Source organism: Phaenicophaeus curvirostris, chromosome 1 (assembly GCF_032191515.1).
Source record: "Phaenicophaeus curvirostris isolate KB17595 chromosome 1, BPBGC_Pcur_1.0, whole genome shotgun sequence".
In the NCBI taxonomy this organism is placed as follows: Eukaryota; Metazoa; Chordata; class Aves; order Cuculiformes; family Cuculidae; genus Phaenicophaeus; species Phaenicophaeus curvirostris.
Genome location: NC_091392.1, coordinates 188,115,917 through 188,143,197, shown reverse-complemented (window position 1 = coordinate 188,143,197; position 27,281 = coordinate 188,115,917). Strand labels below are relative to the sequence as shown.

The 27,281-nt window shown below is 39.2% G+C and overlaps 1 protein-coding gene across 4 annotated transcripts in view; it reads right to left on the bottom strand.

Moving 5' to 3' along the window:
- ATP8A2 (ATPase phospholipid transporting 8A2) overlaps positions 1 to 27,281 on the bottom strand; it is a 326,443-nt gene that overhangs the window by 126,239 nt on the left and 172,923 nt on the right. For all 4 annotated transcript variants that reach the window (XR_011339668.1, XM_069882897.1, XM_069882904.1 and 1 more), the window contains 2 exons: positions 16,637 to 16,820; positions 12,376 to 12,486 (listed from right to left, as the gene is read on the bottom strand). Coding sequence is in view for 3 of the 4 variants with exons in the window: in XM_069882897.1 (XP_069738998.1) it covers positions 12,376 to 12,486; positions 16,637 to 16,820 (295 nt within the window). In the remaining variant the exon portion in view is untranslated. The remainder of the gene's footprint in view (positions 1 to 12,375; positions 12,487 to 16,636; positions 16,821 to 27,281) is intronic.

Genomic DNA, 27,281 nt, shown 5'->3' with positions numbered 1-27,281 from the left:
GGTTTCATATCCACTGCAGGAGTCCACTGCAGTGCCAGGAAGGGGGATGGAGAGGAGAAATAACTGAAGTCAGGCAGATGAAGGTCTGTTTCTCCCTATTTACTAGAATTATATAGTAATTACTTCTGTTAAAACAAAAGAAAGCAGATATTTCCTGCCCACCAGAATGGATTCTAACTACACCTCCAAATGGAGAAATACAATAATTAAAGTTTCATTGATCTTCATTATTTTTGAGGTGACAGTAGATGTGGAAGTATTGCCAGACTTTACATTATAGAAATGTGTGCAGCAGCAACTTCCATTGCAAACAAAAAATGTAACCAAGCCCCTGAGCAAGTGGAGTTTTTTGTACTCAGCGTTTGTATCATGTACTGCTGCTTTGAGCAGTGATCAAAACCTGTAGATTAGCTTCTTCTTAAGAAAGGAATACGAAATTTATTTGAGATTCATTGCTAAATACCAGTGTGGTTAAAGAGAGCAGTAGGAGCTTCTCCTGAGCATCATTCCTCAGTGACACACTAGTAACATACATAGGAAGACAAACTGTCAATACAAGCAAAAAAAACCCACCCCCAAAAATACCCAGTCAGTCACCAACACTCAGGTTACAATGTGATCAGCTACATGAAGTGTGACAGGTAATGATCAAAGGAATTGTGTGGAGTTTCTGAAGAACGTAGCTCTCAGGAGACCATCACTTAATGATTCGACAATGTGTTCTATAAGGAATGAAATCAGACTGGTGATTAAAAAACCGTCTATTTCTAGATACACATAAAAAGCAAGCTTCTGGGCAGATAACCTTCTGTGCTCACGAGAGCTTCTCACTGAGTGTAGCTATCCTGACAGCAAGCAGGAGAAAGCCATAGAAGTGTCCTGTATTAGAAATCACACAGGTAACAGCAACGTATTTGAGTATCAAAACAAGCATGCTGAAAGATGCATTATTTTGTGTGTTACCCTTTTTGAAATGCAAACAAGGTAATAACTTCATTGCTGAAGAGACAACAAACCTTCTCCCCAAGGAGAAGGGGGAGAGGTTTGTGTAATCCATCCAAATGCTACACTCTCGCTCCCAAAGTGGGTTTTACAGACCCCACATATTCGTCACTGACCACCAGCATACACTCCCCTTTCTTTACCAAATGCAAGAATGGAGAACTTGACAGGCTTCCCTGTAAATTTTTATGTAGTCAGAAGCCAAACTCATAGATTTCCAATCCGAATCCACATTTTACAGTGTTCTAGCTTTTCTCTCATGCTGCTCCTAGAATGCTTTCTCAGCAACATCAGGTAACTTGAAGAGAATGGCAATTCTCATGTTTTGCATCCCTTGAAGCACTATCTTGGTTTTGGGTAACACATTCCTGCTTTTTCTCCTAGATTTACTGCTCCCATCTTCATAGTTCAACTCAGCATAAATTAGCAACTGCTTGAAAAATAGTAATAACTGCTTGCAGAGAAGCAAAGTCTGCCAGGAGTTTCATTGGTGTCATTTTATCACTCCCCCGTTACAGGAATACCTTGTATTTTAGCACAGGCCAGCTCCTCCTTGCTGCCCAGATGGCCCAATGCACATGCTCAGAGATCCACCCCCTCATATACCACAAATCACACACCGTAAAATCCTGTAATTGCACAAAGGTTGTGTTAAAATTATGGTCTCCAGCGTATTCTCACTCAGTTTGTGAGAGATCATAGCTTCCTTGTGCACATGAACAACCCATGACAGACATACAGAAAGTGTTTTCTGTTCAGATGTGCCTTTGGAATCAACTACCACTTCTCAACTTCTTTCCCTCTTCCCTAGCTCGATGTTTGGGATGTCTTTGAGTAGCAGATACCCAGACAGCCCCAAAAGCTATTTGATTATCAGTCTCCGAACAGTTATGCTATGAGATTACTAGGGATACAATGAGCACTAATTCACATCCTTCACCTGCTCTTCCTCCAAAATTGTTTCCCTTCTCTGCAGATACACAGCCAAAACCTCCTACATTGGCTTACTAAAATAACGTGTCCGCTTAACTCTGACAAAATTCTACACTGCTATCAAGAGAGCTGGTCCTACCTCTTGTCCGAGAGCTCCTATGTGCATCACAAACATCATCTGTCTGAACTCTAACCTTAAGGAGCTCATCCTGCAGCTGTCCAAACACTAGAGCCTTAGCAAGGAATGGGGAAAAGAACACACTTCTAGGGACAAAGACCAGACTGACCCTTTTAATGGCAGCGTGCATTTACATCCTATTAAAGTACAGCCCAGTTGTGTATTCAAGTGATGGTGAAAACACGGTCCAAAGAAGACTGTAGCAAGCAAACAAAGATTAACGATGCCACTACAGAATTCACATCTTGCAACCTCCAAGACTTCATGCATTTACATATTCAATCACAAACCAAAAAAAAAAAATTCAATCAACCAGGGGACAATAAAGCAACTCAATAGTCTACCCCTATCTTGTCCATGATGAGGATGTACTAATAGGCATTTCAGAGTAGTACAAAACCAAATCATTTTTAATGTTAATCATTGTCAGCTGACACAAAGCACAAGCTGACTGTCACATTGCTTACCTGCTCCTGACACCTGCCACTCTCTGGCAGTAAAATGGAGAAAAGGTCAAGACACTGTTAGTAAACCCGAAAGGGAAACTCACTTTTCTATAAAAATTGAACTTGACAGAAACCATCATCACAAATCATGTTAAGAGGTTCAGGTGTTACTGGTTACTGATGGTTTACACTACTGCTACTGAGCTGTCTACATATTTTAGTCAGTTAACACTAATAAAATCAGTCTGCACTGCCATATATGAATAAATGCACTATTATTTTTGTTTAGAGGAGAACATACAGTACTAAATTTAATTTCTTAAACACATAGTATTTATACAGTTTATACAAAGATATATATACTTCCACTGAATTCCTGCAGAACTTAGATACAGCTAAGGCTAATATATTCCATCTTTTTGCTTCCAAATTCTTAATTGCTTTTGCATGAATGCAAAGAAATCCAGCAAGAAAAAATCAAAATGACTTTGTCACGTTTAAAAGCTGGCAGACCAATGTTTGACCTCCTTCACTCTTTTGACAGCATGAAGTCATCAGTGGTTATCTATGCCTTTGTCTTTTGGAAGCAGAACTGGGTCGTAACACAAGCAAACATGGATCAAGCCCACATATCTCTTGCTTTCCAGAGAATGGGCCCTGTGCCTTTTAGGGCATAGTTCTGGGTTTTTTCCTTAAGCCCATGATTGCTGACTATACTTCTGCTTACATCCAACAGGAGGGTATACCCACAAACAGGTATAAAAGGCTGAGACCACCATAATCTTACGTGTTAGTTCTGACTCGCCTCTCCTTTGACTGACACAGGCCCAGCAAGAGTGAACTGTCAATCCTGGTTCAGAAATACCAGAAATTACATTGGTCTAGGATGCTCTTACTTAAGAACACTGACATCCAAATTGCAAATAAAGAATCAGGTAAAGTAGCACGATACAGAAGTAACAGAAACATTATGGAAGAGCAATAGATAATGGGGGGGGAAGCTGTAACTGACTAATTTTTGACAACTTTTCAGAAAAATAGACTGTATCACTCAGAAGCAATGCTATAATTAGATAGCATGAATTGCTATTTCTAGTGCATTTTCTTAGGAAAAGAGCAAGGACGTGCTCCCTAGAGCATATAAATAACTAAAAGCTTATAAATAATCATAGCTATCTGCATTGTGCTGAGCATTTCAATACAAAATTAAAAAAAAACTAACCTGGTTTGGACAGGTTACTCTGAGCTGTTACACACTCAGAGTGCTACAACACAGTCCAACACATCCTAATGCCAGCTCAATTAAGCAATGCAGGATTCCTAGGAAGGGAGCATCTCAGCAGCACTGAGTGATAACTCCCTTTCTCCTGTCCCCAGCCACAGAGCTCTAGCTCCTTGTAGGGCAAATATCCCTTGGGTCAAATACAGTCAAATCGCTGAAATGGTTTTGCAGCAGAAGAGGCTGCAAAATCACATTTGAATGCAACATCTATGCTGGTCCAAGATTTGCACTGGAAACTGGAGTGATCATGGAGAATATGGTTTATTATTTTAATCCCTGACCCTGCTGTGCTTAAAAATTGTTCAAGACCTCAAACTCTGGCAAACAAAAACTCCAAATCCATATTTTTGATTCTTTCCTTGAGAAACATGAGATATATTTTATTTTAAAAGCTGTACATGCATTTAAACTAGGCTACAGATGACTTTGAATCTCAAAATAAAACAATCTCCAGTGGTTAATTAGCAGAACTCGACAGAAGTATTTTTATCATAAAGGCTCATCCAAGTGAAATAGCAAAATTATTTTCTAGCAGCATGTAAAAAAGAAAAATAAAAAATGGAGTTTCCATTCAGTTAAATTTGTTCTCTGCCCTACCTTCTTTGGGTCACGATCCTAAAAAAACAGAAACCACAGAATAACCAGGACTAGCTCAGTTCATGATGCAGATACTGGAAAGAAAAAAGTATATATTCAAAAATCTGGCAACACAACATTTCTAAGATAGGGTTCAGAAGTGTTTTGTAGTTGCCTGTGAAGCAATATTACAGCAATAAGAGTTATGAACTCATCAGTTGCATGCATCGGTACAACAGGACACACTAGAAAATGCAGCACAGGAAACAATCCAGTAGTGCCTCCAAACATGCCAGAGAAATGCCCTTAACAAATAGTATGAAGTCAACAAGACTGCTATCGGACAGGAGCTCAGGTAAGGATATTTCTTTTGTTTGACTTTGCAAGGACAAAAGAGACAAAGAATCAGTGAAATGCTTCAAGATGATAAAATGGAACACTGAAACAAACATTTTCAGTGTTATGATCAAGTTACTCATGCTTAAAAAAAATATCAAGCTTTACAGCCTGACCTTCCTCTTGGGCAAGCTGCTGGCAGATAGGCAGACTTCTGTTCAGTTCAGACAAGTGCAATGCAGAGCAGCACACTTCTTGTTCACAAGTACACAAGAACAAACAACACCCTAGCACGTGGCTTGGAAGAAAAACTCTTTTTATTCCAAAGAAGTGCAAGTAAGTAAAAAATAAAATTACTCTTCAGTGACATCACTGGGACTGTTCACAAGCAAGCCACCACACATTTCCAAAAGTGGGCTCCGTGTTAAAATTTAAGAACACCTTGGTTTTAAATAAAGGTTAAAGGACTGTGAAATCATGCAAAAGCATGACTCAAGAATCAACACTACACACCTTGTATCCAACACTTCCTAGCTCCGGTACCACCTAAAAATGGTTTACAAAGAGCTGTGTAAAACCATCTACAAACCTCTCCTAACATCTAGGCTAAGTAGTGTTTTTAAACAACTGGATAACATTAAACTACAGCAGATAGAGCTAACTGAGCAAAAGTAATTCTGCTTTTCTCTCCCCTGGAAGAATAAACTTTTCAAAGTTGCATTAAGTTACAGAACGTGCAAGGTCACAGAGTCATTTTAACATCACTGCCTCAAAGCTTCTAAACCAGAGAATTAAACTCACTGTTCCAATTTACCAGCAGTCACTGGGGCTAGAGTCTACCACCAAGTCCTCTTTGACAAAACACACAGTCTCATTTGTGATCATTTGCATTACCATTCTCAGAAGTGAATTGTTGTAGAAATGCATTTTGAACATAGCTACTTAGAGGAATGAGATACAAGTGTAAAACAAACTCATGACCCATGGCTTCTGCCTAGTGAAAATCAAAACAGACATCCCCCCCTTCTTCATACATAATGATACGTGTAGAAACTTACCCTGCTATCAGTTATTCCCACGTAAATCATCAATGGTTGAACCAAAGAAAGTCTATTTATAAGAGTATAGGTCAGATGGAAAGAAAACCAGCTCAGGCCTAAGGGATATATTTGTAGAGCATTGTATTACCATATATACCTCTATGTATTCACAGTGTCGGCTTTTAAAACTTCTCTCTTAAAATTACCCTCTTCAGTGCAGCACAACATACATTGCTAAATTCAGCATGAATGTTCTAAGTACAAGTTATTCCCCGATAAAATTTATTTGCACGCTTAACATTGATACAAGTCTGAAACTTGGCCTTCTCTATACCAACAAATAATGCCACATGCACTGAATTGGCATGGGTAGATGGGAAAGTAGGATCTCTTCCCCTTCATTTTAGTTAAAATAACTGGTTATCCAATATAGAATGAGAATAGTCAACATTTTTCAAGTCTATAATCAAAGCCATAAAGAGAGTTATATTTATATGAAAACTTTCAGTTTTTGGAAAGAAAGTGGAGTTGAAAGAAAGAAACATATACTTGAATTTCAAAGCCAATTTTGTTTGATGGAAAACCCCCTAGGTTTGAGTTGCCCCAGATTTCATTTAGATTAACAGCATTATTATTGCTTTGTTATAAGACTTCCAAATAAAACTTTACTATTCTTCACACAAAATTTGGCATCTATTTTACCAAAGAAAAAAACCAAAACACTGTACCTGTCATACAACTCTTATGTGTTTATACATAGAAAATGGATCCAGGCACTCTGCGCATACTATCTGCCTAATAAAATATCACAGTAGATCTCTTCTTGAAGTAGTTCATTACAGCACATATTGAACCTGGCAGGTATTTCACCTAAAGACTGAGACCATGCTAAGGAACTTGATCTATTATTTCTAATATCTGGAATGGCAAAAAAATTACATGCTGTGTTGGTTGTAGTGTAATCAAGGCAGTGTTCATAAAAAGACAGAACAATGCTGGTACTCATCCCATCACTTTTGAACGTGGTTGGAAAAAATTCAGAACCAGCCATTTAATAGTTGAGTCAATTTGGTTTTCAGGGAAGACTGACTGCTCTCCAATGATTCACTGTGCCGTGCATAGCACTAAAAATAAAACAAAAATTAGCATTGATTTATCTTTGTGATCGACTCCTTGGAAACTCTTGGGATTAACATGCTCAATTACAAATACATAAACCAAGAAGTCAATCATGGATTAAAGTTGGTGAGATCAGCCTATATGCAATTCTGATTTTCTTCAGACAACAGGGGGGTTGAAATACAGAACAAATTGCCAGTGGAAGCAATATAAATTAGGCACTGTAAGCCAGCCAAGAATAAAAAAAAAGTATGTAAGTTAAAGAATAAAAAGCAAAGTGCTATCTAGACAGTTTTGGATTAGGTTGGCCAACTGTATTTTACAATATTCTAAAAAGTTTGGACAGCTATTAGCAGGATCTATTTTTTTGTAACTATTCCTATGAAAGAATGTTTTCTTGAATTAGAATCTTTCTGGTTGGTTGTAAAGGGGTCCTCTGTCTCCACCACTGTGACTTCCAGGTCTGCAACTTCTTGTACTAGAACTTCCGTAACTGTTCTGCACTTTTTGAACTGATTAACATTACCCCTTTGGATACCTTTCTTTTTACATCTTTCAGAACCAAATGAACAACAAAAACAAATGAAAAAATAATTTCCTTCATTTTCTGGATAGGATTTCATTACCTCAACATAAAGCTTTTAGTACTAACACTACTATCATGCTGCTTCTGAGAAATGGAGGTCTTTGCTAGGTCCTGCAGCACATCTGCCTGTCCCACGCTGCTCTCCATGACCTCAGAGCACTTGTAAAGGCCATCTTCATGGACATCACATAAGTTTCTCTCAGGCACATACATTTCCTAAATTTACACCTGATACCAATCTCAAGAACACCAAATCCCACCTTTTGCCTATCTGAAAGAACCCGTCTACAGAGAATAAATTACTTATTCAGGATATGCATGCATTTGTGAGAATTCAAAAGCCAGATTTCCAAAAGGAAATGACACACACATTCTACTTCACTTTGTCATGATACAGCATTATCATAAGCTTAAGACACCGAGTACACGCACTCTGAAGTAATGACTGGTAAATGTCTACTGGCATTTGAAGTATTTGAATGAGCAACTGAATAAATTGAAGACATAAGCATGACCAAACTGCTAGCTGCCTGTACTGTTACTCCTGTCAGAGATTTGTAGCCAGATGTTCTTATTCTTAATTTAACACTGTGGGAAAATACTGCTCTTATCTTTTAACAAAGTTACTTTTTATGACAACAGTTATTTCACTTCAGTCCAACTCATTGCAAAAATCCCCAGCTTAAGGTTTTCTACTGCCTGGTTGTAACCTCAGAGTTGCAAAGTCAATTGGAAACAGAAGGCACAGGGATGTAGGTATAAGTCAGATTACATAAATCAAGGATAAGCACACAGAAGCATTTGAGCTATATATTTTTTACTATCATATCAGATATACACAATTCTGCCTGCCATCTGGATGAGAGAGCTAAAATTCCCAAGTCTGTTTTCCAGATTTTAAGAAATACCTGTTGTGGTAGACAGTAAAGCATGAAAATGGGGGGAGGGGAGGAAGGCCTCTTGCAGCAACATTTCATGTGTGCTTCCATAGCTCATGCTATCACCCTGGCTGGAGTGGAGACCACAAAGACTATGTGGAGCACTTTACAGCTCTCACTGCCAGACCTCGCTGTGCTCACCAAACCACTGCATATTTAAAAGCATGTTTGTCTAGGCTTTGTGTTTACTCAGAGCTCTTCAGACTTGAAAAATCAGCTCTAAAAGAGAAACTATGATTCTAGTATTTTGGTTTTTAGTACATTCATCTTATTTGTTTAACACTACTCACATATACGACTTCCCTCTCAGACTCCACAAAGAAACTGCTTTTCCATCTGGGCTTACAACTTACCTCTGGATTCTTAAGACAGAAGAGAAGACAGTGCAGCATCACACACTGTTCCCCTCCCACTTGCCGTTTATTGCTCTGTTGTGGCCCTGCACTGTCAGACCTTGACACAGGGACCATCTATTTTTACACTCCACCGCACCCCCCTATTCTGCAATATATAACACAAGACCACCTCATATTAAACCTCCTTCAGATAAAAAGCTTGCTCCAGTGAAGAAGGAGCACATTTTTCCTGCACACTGGGCTGGCCTGAAAGCTCTCCTCCATGCTACTGTTTCCACAGAACCACTTCCAAATGCCTTGAACTTTTCCCTGATATTTCTGATACTGCCTTTGATCTTGCTGTATTTCTGCTTCTCCAAGCATGACATGAAAGCAATGTTCCTGTACTCTTTTACATTTGAAATCAGCTATATTTCAAAGCTCTGATGTCATCAGGACAACTTTATATCATCTCCAGTGAAATATTTCTGCTCGGCAGATGTGAAACAGATCTTTTGTTTCACTACTCAGTTGAAAGCCAGCTACATAAATAATGGAATGAGATGGTGTTTTGTAATGATGCCCATCTATTTGTCTGTCAAACCTTTAAAAGCCAAAGCCCTGTCACTGACCTGTTTCAAGATGGTCCTGAATTAGCTTTCCTTAGCAACAGCTTTAGTAACTTAGCTGCTACCACAGCCAGACAGGGGAAATAGAGGAACAGAAGAAGAGAAGGCTTTATGGTCACATTTCATCCCTGCACCTATCCTGGTAGAGTTGTATGCAGATTTCCTTGCCACTGTTAGGACAGATCCAGCAAGACCCATCAGAGTGGGGACGTGGCAGGGGCTCGTCAGTCAGCAAGCTCTGTGGATGGACAGGCACAACTCTGTGCCCCTCTGCCAGTAAGTGGGGCCATAAGCAAGGCAACCCCAGCTTTACACCCTGAAGCACCTTGGTGGCAGTGACATGCAAGGGCTCAAGAACCAGGCTAAAGAATTGCACTGAAAGGACTGAATTTCTAGGATATGCTTCTCCTTCCGCTTTTGATTTATATTTCATTTGAGTTTTGTATTTTCAAAACTCAAAGGGGGAAATAAAGAGAATTGCTGGAGGACAAAGATAAAGAAATGCAAAGGGAAGGAGTTCAGGTCGGAGAAAGGAGAGCAGAGTTTCCAGTTCTTAAGCCAAACCAAAATCTTCTCAGACTTCACTGAGCTTCATCACTTGGAGGATGTAAAATTCACCTCTTGAAAAATATTAAGACCTAGTCAAGGGAGAAGGACAATACACCATCTCCATTTCCTCATTAATCACTAGACAACAAGGTCTGACTTCTGCTGTATTACCTCCCTAGCTGCATGAAACTGTCCCAATATGGGCACACATTTTAGTACTTATCAAGGCAGCTGAAAACAGTTCCTGAGGCCCCTGTCTCTCCACAAAGAATCGCCCATTACAGAAAGGTAAGCACCAGCCTTAATCCAGCAGAATCTCTTAGCATCAGAGCAGATGATGCCAGTCACCTGAGCACACTTCCCACCAAATACCAAACACGGTATTTTAAATTACCACTTTTCCCAGAAACAGAACAAAAGCTGATGAAATTTCATGTTTTGGAGATAGCACAATTTGGATCATCCTTGTATAAGAGTGGTAGGTATTAAGACAAAAGTCTAAGTGTAGTTACTAGAGTTTTAACATACCAATATTTGGATCCTAGGTCAGGAGACAGAATTATGTTCTCCTCCACCATTTATCACTGTTTAATTAAAGTTAGGTTTAATCTTAATGTATGCCTCTACAAGTTGTGTCCAGATGCTGTATGTGCTGAGCCTGAGTAGCTTCTCTTATTTCTCTCTGATATTTGGAAACTATTAGGGAATAGAAATTATGATGGGCCCCAGTGCTTCACTACTGCAAAACTCATTTATATAAGATTTGCTATAGTTAATCCTCAGGTGTTAAAGCTTTATTGAAATAAAACAGATACAGTAACAAAGGTAAAGCTGACAGTCATATTGACCGATACGTTTTTTGATTCAATTCTATAAATATTTACTTGGTACAAACCTTCATAAGATCAACTTAGAAAGCAGTTCAAGTTCAATTCCCTGTCTCATTACGATGCTAAAAGATTATTCTCTATACACCATGCATCCAGGCAGTAAGTACAAGTAAATATTAAACATGTAGAGAGTGATGGGAAACAATCAGGAACATACTATATGCACAAGCATCACTGCAGGAGTGCTAAGCACTGAACTACCATTCTCTTGGAACAAAACCAAGGTTTGGATGGTTAAAATTAAAAAAAAATCAAGTCATATTTCAGAAATGTAGCATACTGTATATCACTCAATCATCCTGCCTCTCGACCACTGCAGCAAAACACTGGGATGGCATCGTGTAACTCTTAAGCAGATTAATCTGTGTTGAAATTATACAAGCCAAGAGCTAATTCAGAAATAGTTAGCACAGGAAAAAAATGGAACAAGTTAGCAAAGAATGTTTGTTCTCTAAGAGTCTAACATCATACATAAGATGAAACCCTGACAGTCACATTTATGCACACTGACCATGATACGATTCACTGACAAGTAAAACATTCCTTACCCACTGTCTTGTAACCAATATAACTAGCTACCTGATTATAAATGCTCTAACTTTCTTAGCTCTTAACCTCATTCATGTCTGTTGAATTGAAGAAAGAAATAGAAAACCCAATAAACACATATAGACGTTACAAATAAAACTGATGACCAATGTTGAAATCGCTGTACCAAGTGGCCACATGATACTGAAGTGACCAGCCCATTGAGTTCAAGTTCCTCGTGCGTTTTTAACTAAGCAACAGCACACAATAAACATCCCTTCCTGATCCTTCATAAATTCAAGACTATATCCTGAAGTACAAGAACTACCTTCCTGTCTAAGCAGGCTGAAATGCAATGTGTTAGTTTTCGTAACAGTCTTCAGCCCTCTTAAAAAATCTGATTTCACTACTTGACACTTCAGGCAATTTTTCAAAACAGAGTTACGTTGTAAATATTAAAGAAAATAACCTGATTAATTTAATAATTTCCCTAGCATTATAGGGCAAAATTATGTCCTCTCTTTCCAAAAAAGAAGGCAAACTAAGTTGACTTCCAGCTAAGCTACAGTTTTTAGAATTTGGAAGCAATAGCTATCTTTTTAGCCTATGAAGTTTTTCCTGATTCTATTAAATGAACTCCTAATTTAATTTTAGCCCCAAACTTAAGTTTTATAAATATATGCTCTAACTCTCCAACTGAAATATTTATTTCCACGAATACACTGAAGCTCTCAACAAAAACATCTGCACAGTAGGAATGAACTTTGTCCCTGACATCTCATATCCAAGGCTACGCTGTACTGAAACCTTCAGCTTTCCTCCTGCTAACATTGCAGGATTCAAGGTGACTATTTCAACTGAGAAAGGAGATAAAAATTTAAGTTGTTAAAGACGGAAAAAAAAAATGTCAGTCCTTTTAGTTCAATTCATTCAGATGAGGTTTTGTTTTTATAAGAGAAGATTTGAGGAGTAAGTGCCAGTGAGACCCATCCATTTAGCTAGTCTTACCTCAATAATATACAGAACCAAATTCTTGTAGAAGCAATACAGTATACACTTGGTAACTCGATGGTAACTCCAAGCTCCATGGACCAACAACAGCTTCGCCAAGTAGGAAAACTGAAAGAGAGAAAACAAGATTCTACAAACAGGAAGAACTATTTTAAAAAATTGAAGTAAAACCCTGCCCTCAGACGGGAGACAAAAAGAAAAAAACCCTAAACAAAAACCCCAAAACAACCACAAGCAAATCAGCTATTAAAGCTGTTCAAATGAAACATTTAAATAGGCCAGCAGAATACACATGCAGAAAACATCACAATATTGACAAGAAAAGACTTTTTTTTGTAGCAAAACCTCTGAATGTGTAAATAGTCTTCACTGCCTTTGAAGACCAAGAAGTCTTCAATTGCTCTTACTATTCTGATAGACAAATCAAGCAAGGTTAGCATAACGTAGCCTTGTGGACTGAATATGAATTCTTCATTTCATAGTAAAAGAGGATTCCTGTGTTTGAGGGCTTGCAAGGTTCTTTCTCTGCATTAAATTAACAGTCTGGTAATTAGAACTGTCTTGACCTGAAATAAAATGCACAAGGGCAGAACACATGTGGAAAAATAGAGTCTTTTACAGACAATGAATGCTCACATTTTCAGCCCACAAAATGTATACGATCATGTGTTATACAAAGCACCTAAAATATTGTCTAAAGAAAAACAGAAGATCTTTCAAAAGGGCAAGAAAATGAATCTTGAAAAACAGACACCTTTTAATCCTAGTTCGAACCACAGATAGAGCTCAAATGCAGCTTCTCAATTCAGCAGTTTTGAAAACAGACTTTTACAGAAACTGACTCAGTGCAGCCTAGGAGAAGCAAAATTTTCTAATCTTGGCTTTGTCAGTGAACCATTTTATGGCCTGCAGCATTCCAGTTACAGACAGCTTAAACTGGTGACTCTACCATTCAGCACGTGTGTACCTGAAGGGTTCTTAGACACCAGGATAGCATTAAGATGGGAAAGCATTATTTGCTTTGCTTCTTTTACCATGAAGTGACTTAACAGGAAAAGTTTGACTTCCTAAATTAAGATTCTAGATAATTTATTTTAAACTAAAACTTATTTAAATTGAAAGCCACAGTAATGAATTAGGACTGTCAAAAGATAGCTCTGCTCCGATGATTTCCAGCACTGAAATCACTGAACTACAAATCCTGTAAGAATAGCCTCTCTCCTATGCACCAGCAACTCAGATTTGTTAGGATATGGCAGCAAAAAAGAAGGAAAGCAACTACAATGAACTGAATTTCACGGTTCAGTGTCTGTCCAACTTGAGTCAGGACTTCACGTGGGCCACTCACAAGGGAGCAGTTGACCTATACGACACCTAATGCTTCAGTTAATATGCAGCACAGCTACAACTCTCCTCATCAAAATTCACGGACAAAACCTACCAGCAGTACTGGGAAACCTGTCGCTACATCCTGCCAAGTCACCTCAAATGCCTCTTGCAGAGAACAGTTAGACACACCCTACAAACTGCTCTCTCTGCGGAGTCTAACAAGTGACCATCTCAGATGGAGATTTCTCTAGAGTTCAAGTCAAAGAAAAATCCTACTATCAATTGCTCTACTGTCTGTACTCTCATGAAAATGAGTGCACTGCATAGTACAACAAGGAAGATACTAATAACCTATCTTAAGACTTCTGAGCCTGTTCACATGGGTGAGGAATCCTATTAAGACTTGGCAAGCAATTATATTGGTTTTGATGCTGGTCACTGAATTTACACAAACACACAACAACTGGCACGCACGAGCAACTGCAGGGACAGGGCTCTACTAATGCACTGCCATTGTTTGGGCACTACTACATTTATGGAGTTTTAAATCAGAAAAAAATCAATAAGGCCAGTAAGTTTTCAGTAAGTTTTCACAGTTGTTTCTATCAATGCCACCACAATTCTTTTTACACGAAGATTATGTTTTCAGAAAGATGCCCTCATCTTGACTAAAGGATGAGGTAATGACATATTGGCAGCATGGGGTATGTGTTTTAAGACAGGGAAAATGCATCTAAAATGCAAGCAAAACCTTCCAAAGAAAACTGAAACACGAATGTTAGTTTAACAAAGAAGTTTCCCTAGTTAAGAAAAGTGAACTGTCCCTAGACATCCAAAGCTCTCTGGATTAAGATGATAAAGCCTTTTACTGAAGAAAAAAGTTTTTCAATTCTACTACTGTCTCTCTGAACAGTTAGGTCATTTGATTTTGAAATTCTCTAAATATGGATCACAGGTGCAGTATTATTGCAAGGGAACAGTATCATTCAAACAGATACTCGTTGCACTTGAAGAAGCTATTTGGAGTAGTCAGATACACGTTGTCCTTTTATTTTTGTTTACTTTATGCTTTGATTCCACCCTGAATCCCGAACAAGCCCATCCAGAGGCTCTCTCTCACATAAATGCCTTCTTCAGGCACCGCTGCAATTGAAATACTATTTGAACATGAGATGCTACATTATAGTGGTCATCTTAAATTACTCAATAAGAACATGCTCTGCCTTCAAGGCATGCACATACAGTAACACTTCAGTGGGAGCTCTATGTAGTCACTAAAAGAAAAACACTCCACAGAGAACAAGTTTTTCTTTTGAATGCCTTTTTGGAAACACATTACCATGCACTCCGAGTCTCCTTTACAAGGGGGATTCCTTTATATGTTTTTTAATCAGCACAAAGTTATTCTACACAATCACATAAAAAATACAATTCAACAGTGGTTTAATATTTTTTAAAGTTAAAATTCTGTGCTGGTGTGACCAGCTTTTATTTCATATTGAACTAAGAAGATTCATTGCTGTTGTCAGTGACTTCCTGTCTGGAATTTAAACCAAAACCAACTTACTTCCACATTCTATCATTAAAACCAAAGACAGGGGGGCTTGTTAACGCAGAAGCAACAAACGCACATGGAATTGCTTCTTCAGATTTACCATTACTCTAACTAATGCAAAAGAAATCAAGTATGCAAACTCTCGTTGCTTACGCTTGTTTACTAAAATGGAAGCAATACGTTATCTAAGAAAGTCTAAGTAAAGAGTTTTCAAATAAGACACACAGCCAAAGCAATATATTATCTACAGAAGTTAAATTAGAAAGTCATTCCACAATACCACAGACTTCACAATTACGGTGTTTATGACAGAATAAGCCTTTGGTAAAACAACTTAAAACTTAAGACAAATTCGTTAAAGATATCAGTTATTCAAGTCTGAAAGCCAGGGTACTTCATCAGACCGCAGAACAGAGCAGGGACACATGACTGCCACTTTGCTTCACAACAGGGTAAACACAATAAGCAGTTATCTGTGCCAACAGCAACATGATCCTTACAAAACCTCACCTCCTACTGGAATTATCAAAAATTGATAGCATTTCGTATCACTTGGTAGAGCAAATCTGCCTGCATCCTGGCAGAAGGGAATATCAGCTGATGCTCATGGATCACTGAGGAAACAGTGGATTGTCTCTGTTTCCTGTCAGCTTCATCTGTTCTTGCTCTGTGATCAGTCTCAAACACATAGAGCATCTCAGTTGTAAATAGTATTCAGAGGATGTAAAGCAACTGAAGCACCTCCTTCCTTTCTTAAGTCTTTTTAAGGCTTTTTTACTTTTCTCTCCAGCTGAAGTTACTGGTGCCAAATTTGATGTGATAGTTTGGGAGCAATCACCTAAATAACATGCAAAACACCTAAAATGAAAATGCTGGCCAGCTCTCTGGAACTGTGACTCATTCTTTTCAACATCATAAGGGTGAAAGGAATAATTAAAAAAAACAAACAAAAAGGAGACACCTCAAAAGAATAATTTTTCAACATTTCCCAAACTCTTACACACCTGATTATAATGCCTAGTCATAGTAAGAAAAGAAAGTTTGCATCAAGAGAGATAAGTTGGGCTTAAAAGCATGTTAACATAACCTTCACAAAGTGCTTCTCCCTGATTACTGGAGAAACAAGATTTCAATCAGCTGTCAAGAGGAAACTGCAACTTTGAGGGGAGGCGGAGCTTTGCCCTGCAGCATACAAAATCTAGTAATGAGAGTCCTAAAAATATATCTAAGATATCCATTTCAGACCGCTGCCTTAAGATGGAAACAAGCAAATATGCTCCTAGTTGAAGGCCAGTAGAAGTGATCAAGCACAGCAGGGCCACGCAGTGTAACTCTGACAACAGGATACAGCAGTTGCTCTCTTTTGCTTCTGACCTGTGCAATAGCATAGTCTGAGCAATTGGTTGCCTGCATGCCCTCATTGCCGCTGATCCCCACTCCAACGTGAGCCGTCTGGATCATTCCTACGTCGTTGGCACCATCCCCAATGGCAAGTGTTATGGCATTGACGTGTTTCTTGACCATGTCTACTATTTCAGACTTCTGTAGAGGAGATACTCTGAAAAGGAGAGAAAAAGGTGTCAGTTTCTCACACGCTGAGCTATTTGCCTTACCCAAAAGGACAGCTGTAACCTACATTTAGAAGTAATCAAAGGGCAGTTGCTGGGAAGTTTCTTTATTCAACAACTATGCTTCAGAACCTGTGCCAAACCATTTCAAAAGGAAAAAGTAGCTTTAAAAATAATGCCACATTTATCATTACTGGCTCATATCTCATGCAAAAAGGACCAAATACATATGAAAACTTTGAAAGCTTTATTTTTCTCCAGCAGCACCAACCTGCTACACTTCGGCAAACACCAGTGACACTGTATTAGGAACACTGGAGAAGTGAGTTTCCCCTTCAACTACCACTGTTTACAGATGAAAAATGCAGGCTTCCCTATCTGCTATCAACAGTGCATCTCCATCCAGGAGATGGAAAATCACTAATACATTCAGAGAATAAACCAGAGAGATTTTCAGTCTTTCTGCAAAACTTACTACAGGCTTACACCCTCCTCCAGCTAATTCCCCACTTGCCAGGACATTAAAGAACAATGCTTCTCCCTGATCTCGCATACATCCTACATGCTAGTGCAAGTCAGACTGCAGCAATGATGTTATTCAATTTCAAATCATAAACGAAAGGCTGACTCAATATCACTTGAATATTCTCAGCAGTGTTATTGATAATTACTTCAATTGGATCCTTCTCTCACTTTATATCAGCTCCAGTTCAATACGAACTCATGGAATTCAATGGAGTTAAACTAGTCTAAACCAGGAAGAAGCGAAAAAAATACTCAGGACTAGGTTACTAAATTGGCTACAACACCCAGAATGCCCTTTCTTCACAGAAAAGGTGGATCACATTACCAAATCACATGAGCTATTCTGGAAATACCTACATGTAGATTAAATATTTCCATTCTAACCCCATCTGTACAAACAACCCTAATTCCTTTCCCCATCAGTTTTAAAGTTCCAAATTATTTTACATTCCCTTAAATAAAGCTTTAGACAAAACTTCTCCACATCTCAAGTCTGCCACATAACTCTCAACAAAAAGAATGTAACTGATATATCAAAGCTTTGCTATTAAAACTGGGGAAGAATGAAGAGCTTGGGGAATGGAGGAGAGTTTGGTTTTTTTTAACATGGCAATTTTTCCAGAGTCTGCATCCTGTGGGAGCAACTTATACAGCCTTTTTATACACCTGGTTGCATTACTGCTGATAAAAACCAAGCAGTGTTATCTTGTTCAGCAGTTTGCTTTATGGCCTTTCTAAAATTATTATTTTGTTTAGTGCTGACCACCTCTTAAAATAATTTGATGAGTAACTAAGAAGAAAGAGCTCCTAAGAAAAAAATAAAGGACTCAAAATTCACATGTGAACCAAGCCACCTGAAAAGTCTAGCAGCTGTCCTGTTCCTAAAAGCTGAAAACAGGAAGAAGTTGACTGTACCATAAAATTTTCTTATATACCACTGGATAGATTTATTAAGCAGTCAACTACCTGGCAATGAAAACACCCCTTGGCACCATAGGGGCCCAGTTAAATTACCAGTATAAAACCCTATGACCCTAACCAACCTATGATACACAAGAGGTGTCAGTTTATAATTGTAAAGCATCTCTGAATACAGTCTGTATCAAATTTTAACTTTTCTCTCAAATATACATGCACACTCCTTTCTTCCTTACTCCCCAAGTCTTCACATGATAAAAAAATAAAGCATGAGGCAAGCAGTCAACAAGGAATTTAAGCCATAAAATGGGAGCTCCAGGGTACTTAGAGCCAGTGCTGGAGGGATAGGATTGACAAGTCCACACACTCCCAATTAACCAGCCCCAGGGGCACCTCCGGTATACAGAACCATAGACTCTTGGCAGCTCCCTCATGCAATTCTTTCACTGCAGCCGAGCACCATTCGTATGTGCTAATGTCCTCCTCAGACAGACACTTATCTCAGAAGTCCAGTTTCAAGTCATTTACTTTTCAGTTGCATAGCAATAGAAATAGCCAAGAAGTTCCCAGGTTTAAAATATGCTTAAAGTAACAGGGGAATGAAAAAAAGACAGGCTGTGAACAGCATCCCTGATTCTGTAGTTGAAACTAGCAGCTTGTCTACAGACACTTCAGACATGACCAGAATGTGGCAGAAATGGTCAAACTTATTCTAGTGCGGTTTAGCTGCGACATGTCAGGCAAACTAATAGAGCCTGTATTTACTTCTGTGCCTGCAGGGTAGCTGTGGATTCAGATTTTAAGTTGACTTTGACATTAATGACCTATTATTTGTCAAAACAACAGAATGCCTCGATATAAATATATTTATCAACTACTACATAAGTACACAGAATGTGATTTTACTGCCTTAACTAAATAAAGTTAAACATACCCACAATTATATAACACCCAGTTATAGACCAACATCTTTATATGCCTAATAAGACTAAGCAAGCTACAGGAAACAGTAGATAAATGCTTTAAACATCAAAAATATTTCTGCACTTGATTTAATAATATGAAATCTAAGACAAAATTTTGGCACAAGGTGTTACTTTTTTACAGTTGTTTATGCTAAATAGAAACTTGATAGCAACCATCCTTTGATCCCTCTCCATCGAGTATGCGCCCATGCTCCAGAGAATACATTTTGCCGCACACAGTATATTAACTACAAAATTGGCAAATTGAAATAGCTACTGAATTCTTGAGGGGTTTTATACTCCTCCCCTCCCAACTCACACACTCAGCCTCCAAACCTCTTCTGCTCTTCGGAATCTCTCTGATACTAACACACTGCATTAGATTACATTAATCCCCTTAGCCAGATGATCAGAGCTGCAGTCCATTTCTGCCCATTTGATAGGCTGTCCTACACGAGTAACTGGCAGATTAGAGCACAAAACACTACTAACCCGTACCTTCCTCCACGTGATATCTTGGAAGGGGAAGAGGAATAGCCAAGTCCACAAAGATTCCCGGACAAATCAAAGTAAAAAGGGTTAGTAAGAACCAACTACTTCGGAGAAACATTTTGCAGCAACAGGCACCTACTGGCAATTATAACTGGGTGGAACATCCCTTGCTCTCACTGCAAAGCTCACCACAGCAGTATCAGGATATAAGCGTTGCCTTGATATACACCCAAATAAGAACTCGGACATGAGGAAAACAACAGTTGCATTAAAATCTTCTGCTCTGGTCTTCACTGGTCAGACAGCAATGCTTCCTATGAGCATAATTCAAGAATTCACTGCAAATGTTTGTTTGCACATAAGTTAATTTTACCATCTCTACTCGAAAGCATCTTTGACAAAAGATACTATCAACTTAGTCTAGACTGATTTTCTCTTACATACACTCCTGGAAAAAAAGTCAGGTTTCAAATACATGATTACAGCTACAAGATCAGTCTTCAGATTCCCACTTCAACTGCTTCTTTGAGAATCTAGATTTAACCTCTTGCGGCTACAGAGAGCTTGAGCTCAGGACTGCACCTTTAGAAGTGTTTTCACATTCATCATTTGGTTGTGCAATATAATCTGTTTGGGGATGATGGAAGGGATGCATAAAGTGAAGTCCTAGTCGTACAGCAGACTTGCTACTTGCCTACCTCTCAGACTTCCTTCATACAGCCTTGCTCTTCAGAGGGTAAAAGTTGATACGGAAAAATGGAAGGTTCTCCTCAGTGTCAAACCTACTTAAATCCTTATCACCAACTTGAACAAATTAATACAGAACCTTTCCATCCCAAATGAAATCACCAATGCTTTGGTATCATATTGCTCCCTCTTTAAAGGGATAAGCGGAAGCAAGACAGGGCACAAAGCACTGTACTCTGGGTAGAAGCTGGGAGGGAGAAGCAGCCCAGAGCCAGGGACCCTCAGAAAGACATGGACCTACTTATCCTCAGGGCACTCAAATCCTTAAGAAAACAGTGGAAGGTTGCAGAAGTAAGTAGTTTTCAGATAATGTAGTACTATGTTGTTACCATCAGTAAATATTTAAGGTCCCTCTTCTCCTTAGAAAAACTCCAAGAAAAAAATTGCACCGGGCACAGCACAGAGAAGTAACACAGCTCATTTCTACACATAATGTCAGAAATGACTTCCTGCTGATTTCTGCAGATGAGCTCCCAATGGCTTTTAACCTCGTCTGCATTTACTACTTATAGACTGGGTCCACATGTTTATGAGCAAGCCTCTGAGCTGATGTGTCCTGCCTGTTCAGAGAAGTTGTACTCATATGGTTTAGTCCTTGGTAGTCCTGCATGGCGCAGGGAATGGGATCCTATGATCCTTATGGGTCCCTTCCAACATGAGATATGCTACGATTCTACTCAGCAACTCAGCATTTTGCTGGAAGGTTTGTTCAGGCTTACTTAATTTCTTTAAGAAGAGAACTCAAGCACAGGTGGAAGATCTTCCAGCTAATTTTTTTTTCATCAGGAATACTTATGGGACAGCCAAAGCAATTCACAAATTCATATTGGCTCTGTTTTCTTTCAGAGAAAGATTTCACAACCTGCCCCCTCCCCACCCCATGAAGTGGTGATATTTAAAAAAATAAATATGAAAATAAATATTATTTAGAAAATAAATATTATTTAGAAACCCACTACTTGTAGCAAAATTTTTAAAACCTCAAAAGTAAGCACAAGCAAAACAGGAAAACATCCATTTTAACCAAGAAAAGCAAAACAATAGTTTTACCTTAAATTTTTCATGTACTGCAACTGATTTACATCAATCAATTGCTTTACTGCACTTTTTGCAATCTGGCAAGGCAGCTTTCCCTTTTATTCACAGACTCCATCTAATAGATCAAGATGGATGCAGTCACAAATGAGATGAGGAGGACACAATCAACACGACCAGTCCTGTGTCACATAGGTCAGCTACATTTCACAAGTTACTGTCAGTGGGAAGCGAGAAACAGTTTCGTAGTTCTGTCTCTATGCACATCTATTTATTGCATACTTATAGATGCATGAAAGCGACTGATAGCAACTGTTAATAACACTAGTCACACAGGCCCTTAAACTATAGCTGCATCACTGCAGATGCTTCAAAGCATACAGACAAACCACAGCTGGGAAATAAAAAAAGCAGTATTTCAGAAAAATATTAGTATTATACCTGTATGCAATACATAAAAGACCCAAAGAAGCCAGGGTACTGCTAGAGAACTAGGACCTGGACCACCAACTGTGTATAAAAAAAAAGAGACATGATTAACAAAGAACAAAATAAGTAAACTTTATTGGAGTCCTTCTATCTATAAGACAAAGCCAGGAAAAAAAAAATCCATCATTTATAGATCAGTTTATATCAATAATATCTTAAAAAGCCCAAAGGGAAGGGAGCCCCACAAGCTCTTCCACACCTGAGCAAGGCACAGCTTGATACTGAGTCTCAGCACGCTCTTCTGCTCCCTCTATATGTCTTGGTTTTTGTGGGAACTACTGCGTTTGTGGATCCCCTCCTGCCAAGCAAGGGGACCAGAGCACTTCTGCTGAAGACTGCTTACCTCCCTCAACCCCGACTCAATAGAAAATATTCTTAAGACATTCTGACCCACACTTTTAAATTTTTAATATTCATTTGTGTAAAGGGGAAGGCAAGGAAGGAAGTTGTTTCAAGTATTACCTCCTCCTGCCTCTATGCCATAAGAGGGATTAAACAACAAGGCATTAATATCTTTAACATGAAACATTAATTTGATATTCTACTTCCTTGAAATGCCTTGTTAATGCAACACAAGAGGCTCTTAAGAGCCTACCTTTATTGCAGTGAACATGATTTTACCCTGTTCTATCGTAAAATACACTAGTACTTCAAAACACTCAGTGACCTCATCTTCAGAAAAGGCAGAGATGGGAGGCAGCCCAGAAAGAGCTGAGAGCTATCAATAATATTGACATCTAAGTGTATGCATTGGTCCCCAGAAGAGGGAGCAAAATAAATTAACACGCCACTAAAAGTAATGCTCAGAAAGCAAAGAATGTTACCATGACATCATATCTAACAGTTTTTAATTACACACTGGCTTCTCCTGACACACACCAGGGTGCTGATTTCAACTATGTGCCATCCAAACAAGGGCTAGTTTTGAATTACAGTCATGAAGCTCCAAGATAGCCTAGATAGCCTTATAATAATGCAGTAACCGACACAACAGAGCACTGAACAAAAGCACACGCACATTGTATCAACTCAAAAAGCGCACTACACCGAATCCTTTTTGGTTACCAAGTGCTCTGAATCTTCTTCACCTGCTGACAACCATGATTTCACACAGACTGGCTCTGGTACAGTACTTAGAACTTTGGAGACAGCACTGAGTGAACTGATGGATAATTAAATGTTCATAAAAAGCACCAAAGGAATTCAGTCAGCTAAATATAAGCGCCTCCAACGGAGACATCTCTATCTATATTAATCACACCACACTCCTTTTATAGTCAATGGAGAGAAACAGGCACTTCTGGAGTGCAGTTTATCTGGCTTATTTTAGACATGTATTTTGAGGGCATAGTTCACCTCCTCTTACAAGCACCCTTTTCTCTCCATCAAGGTAAAGGGGGCTGAAGGTAACGAGTTCAAATGAAAAGGCCTACTACTGTCATGCAAAATTACATAGGATGAAACACATCTTAAATTATGCAGTACTCTATACTTTCTAATTGATCGAGTGCACGAGCTTTTCCTCTCTTGCTTTCTGGGAAGGTGGAATGCCTGCTTTCTCCCAACACAGGAACCTGATGCTGAACTGACTGATAGACCACATCCTCCTGCCCTTCTCAAATTCTCTCTTCCTGACTGGGCTTCCAACTCTTGCTTTTCTATCGTAATTTCCCAGTCCCATCTCTTCTAAACACAGACAACTGCAAGTCCTACCAAACCTCTACTGGCTTTTGTAAAAACACCACAACTTCATCACCGTTTGTCATTTTAGCTGCAATCTCTCACTTCTCCATAACCTTCTTCATTTTAGTCCTCAGCAGACCATCCTCCAAACTGCTTCACTTGTCCAAATTTATCAGACTGATTTTGCATCTATTCTTTAGTTTTAAAGAGTTTTACCTCCCATTTCACTCATCAGGGGTCTCATTTCACCTTGTAACTACAAAAAAAAAAAAAAAGCTTCCTTCAGTTTTTCAGCCTCACTCACATGCTAATCACACACCTGACTTTCTAGGAAAACCTGAAGTTTAGAGGTAGTGTACCTAGAACATGGTATTTTTAATGCCTAGCACGGCTCTAAATCAAAACATAAGCACACATCCCTACTTACACAGTCAGGGAACATCTAGTCGTTCCTTGTAATTTAATGGTTCCCAAAATTGTTCATTCTGTATCGCTTCAGATATAATAGAAATGCCTTCTTTATTATAAAGCTCTCTTTGTAGTTATAAAGCCATTGAATCATATACAGCCTTCTGAAGAGAAAGAACCCAAATTAACGTAGCAATTGAACACAACAATAGTTAAACACATTCCTTTTAATATTTTTTTTTTTTTAGTAAAAGTTTCACTACAGAATTTCTCACTTACATTTCAAATTTCAACAACTCACTTGCCATCCACAGTTGCCACTGAAATGATCTCCAGGGGACATGGACTACGATATTTTATGTTAGTGCAAAAATAATGGCTGGTTTGGGAATTGTAAACTCTGATGCCCATTTTGGATTAAACTTTTATTTAACTACGTTCACGTCTTACACAATTTTGAAGTGCAAAACACATTCTACTTAGTTAAACAAATGGTTTTAGTTTCACTGTTTATTCTTTTTTATGTTAAGCTGTCAAATTTAAGTTGAAAAAAATGCTAATTAGAGCAATTTTGTAGCCCAAGTTCAAAAGGTGATGCAAAGCAACAGTAACTGCTAGCAATCTCAGACCAGCATTTGGCCAGGGGGCCGTCAACAAATGTACAGCTTGACATCGGTTCCAAAAATTCTGTAATGGAACTGAGAGCCTTGAAAAGAAGAAGGGTTACAGACACCACTCTGCGATAGTGGGCAACAATTAAGGGCCACTTTTGAAACAGACCCATGCAAAACGAGAAGCTGCAGAAGAACTAGAATCATAGAATAACCAGGTTGGAAGAGACCCACCGGATCATCGAGTCCAACCATTCCTATCAAACACTAAACCATGCCCCTTAGCACCTCGTCCACCCGTGCCTTAAACACCTCCAGGGAAGGGGACTCAACCACCTCCCTGGGCAGCCTCTGCCAGTGCCCAATGACCCTTTCTGTGAAGAATTTTTTCCTCATGTCCAGCCTAAACCTCCCCTGGTGGAGCTTGAGGTCATTCCCTCTTGTCCTGTCCCCTGTCACTTGGGAGAAGAGGCCAGCTCCCTCCTCTCCACAACCTCCTTTCAGGTAGTTATAGCGAGCAATAAGGTCTCCCCTCAGCCTCCTCTTCTCCAGGCTAAACAACCCCAGCTCTCTCAGCCATTCCTCATAAGGCCTGTTCTCCAGCCCCTTCACCAGCTTTGTTGCTCTTCTCTGGACTCACTCCAGAGCCTCAACATCCTTCTTGTGGTGAGGGGCCCAGAACTGAACACAGGATTCGAGGACCGGTCTCACCAGTGCCGAGTCCAGAGGGAGAATAACCTCCCTGGACCTGCTGGTCAGACCATTTCTGATACAAGCCAAGATGCCATTGGCCTTCTTAGCCAACTAAACATTGACCATTCAACAGTTGCTTGACATTTGCACCAAACTGGAAAATCAAAGAAGCTCAATAAACGGGTGCTGCATGAGCTGAACGAAAACTTTAAAAAAAATCAGTGCTACTAAGTCTGCTCTGAAGAACCGATGGCCTTTCATGCATTGGCTAGGCCAAGGTGAAGCACCAAAACACTTCCCCAGAGCACAGCTGTCATCACTGTTTCCAGAAAACTGACGGCATGCACTAAGAGCTGCATCATTTACATCCAACGTCCATCAACTGAAACGGACAAGTTCTCCATAACAAAGCCAAATCATGTCTCACAAGTGACTCTGCAGAAGCTGAACAAACCGGACTAAAAATCTGTCCATCACCCAGCTTACTCAGCATACTCTCGCCCACGAATTAACCCATTTTCAAGGATCTTGACAACTTCCTGTAAGAGAAGGTTTTCTACAACCAAGCAGCAGCTCAAAATGCTTTCAAAAAATACATCAGTTACAGGACTCCAGATTTCCATGCTACTGGAATAGACTTGTTTCTTGTTGGCAAAAATGCATAGGTTCTAATGTTTCTCATTTCAATTAATAAATTTTATTCTAAGCTGAAATATATTGCTTGAAAGCTGATAGTTAAAAACAGTATTTTTTTTTTTTTGCAATAACCTAATATTCTCTTCATAAACTGGATTAAACGTATTAAGCACCATGATATACTATGCAGCACCCTAGTGAACACAGGGTTAAGTTTCAAGTCAGCATCTTCTTCCCCTTTGATATCCCTCCCTGCATGTTTCTGTCTTGACTGCCCTTCCCCCATCCTGCTTTCTGGGGCAAAGATTAAATAGGGAAGATCTAATTTGGAAAACGAATTAGTTGGAAAATGATGAGTTAGCATAAACACAGTGTCGAATGGGAGACTATTTTGCATTTTTAACTATAATGGTCGCTAGTGGCAAGAGCTATAATACATTTTTAAAGCGAAACTAATGTATCAAATTAATTTTGAGCTTCCCTCACCCCAAGCTGATTAAGGCACATTCATTTCCATGCTAATCCGCCTGAGCAGTTCTCATGCAACACAAAAATCTCCCCTTCCTAATGACAGAGCAAAAATTGCCAGTCTGTAAAGTGTACAGATGAATGCCTTCCTAACCCTGAGCACACGCACAGGAAGCGAGCACCCATATGTTTCACACAGCAGAGCTTGTTTATAGACTTTTGCAACACACGGTGAAGTGACAATGGAGATTATGGCCATTAATAACCCCATCAGCCCATTTAGCAAGGCTGTCCTGCAGTGAATCCAACTGATCAACTGGGAGAGCCAATGTGAGCCCATTCCTCTAGAAAGAAAATAGCGATACTGTGGTAGCACCAGCCACACCACGTGGGCAGCATTATCGCCTGACAGGTGCTCTGCTCCTCCACAATAACTGCAGCTCAGAAACCCAAAACACAGCAGCTTCAGACAGCATTACTATTGTCAACTACTGCTTCCTTCAGGATCCTATACCTAAGACGCAAGCCATAAACACTGACATGGGAAGAAGATGAAGGGAGATGCAACTAACAGATTTGCAATAGTTCACCATTTCAGCAGTACTACAAACACTGACAGTTTTTCTTCATTCTGAATTCCAATGACTGTATATTTTTCTCCCTCTCTACAAAAGAGCCATCCAAATTTAAAATGAGTGCATACATATGATCAGCTTGCAACTACATGTTATTGTGGAAAAGTCTAGGATCCCTGAATTACACACTCCTAGAACAAACAGAC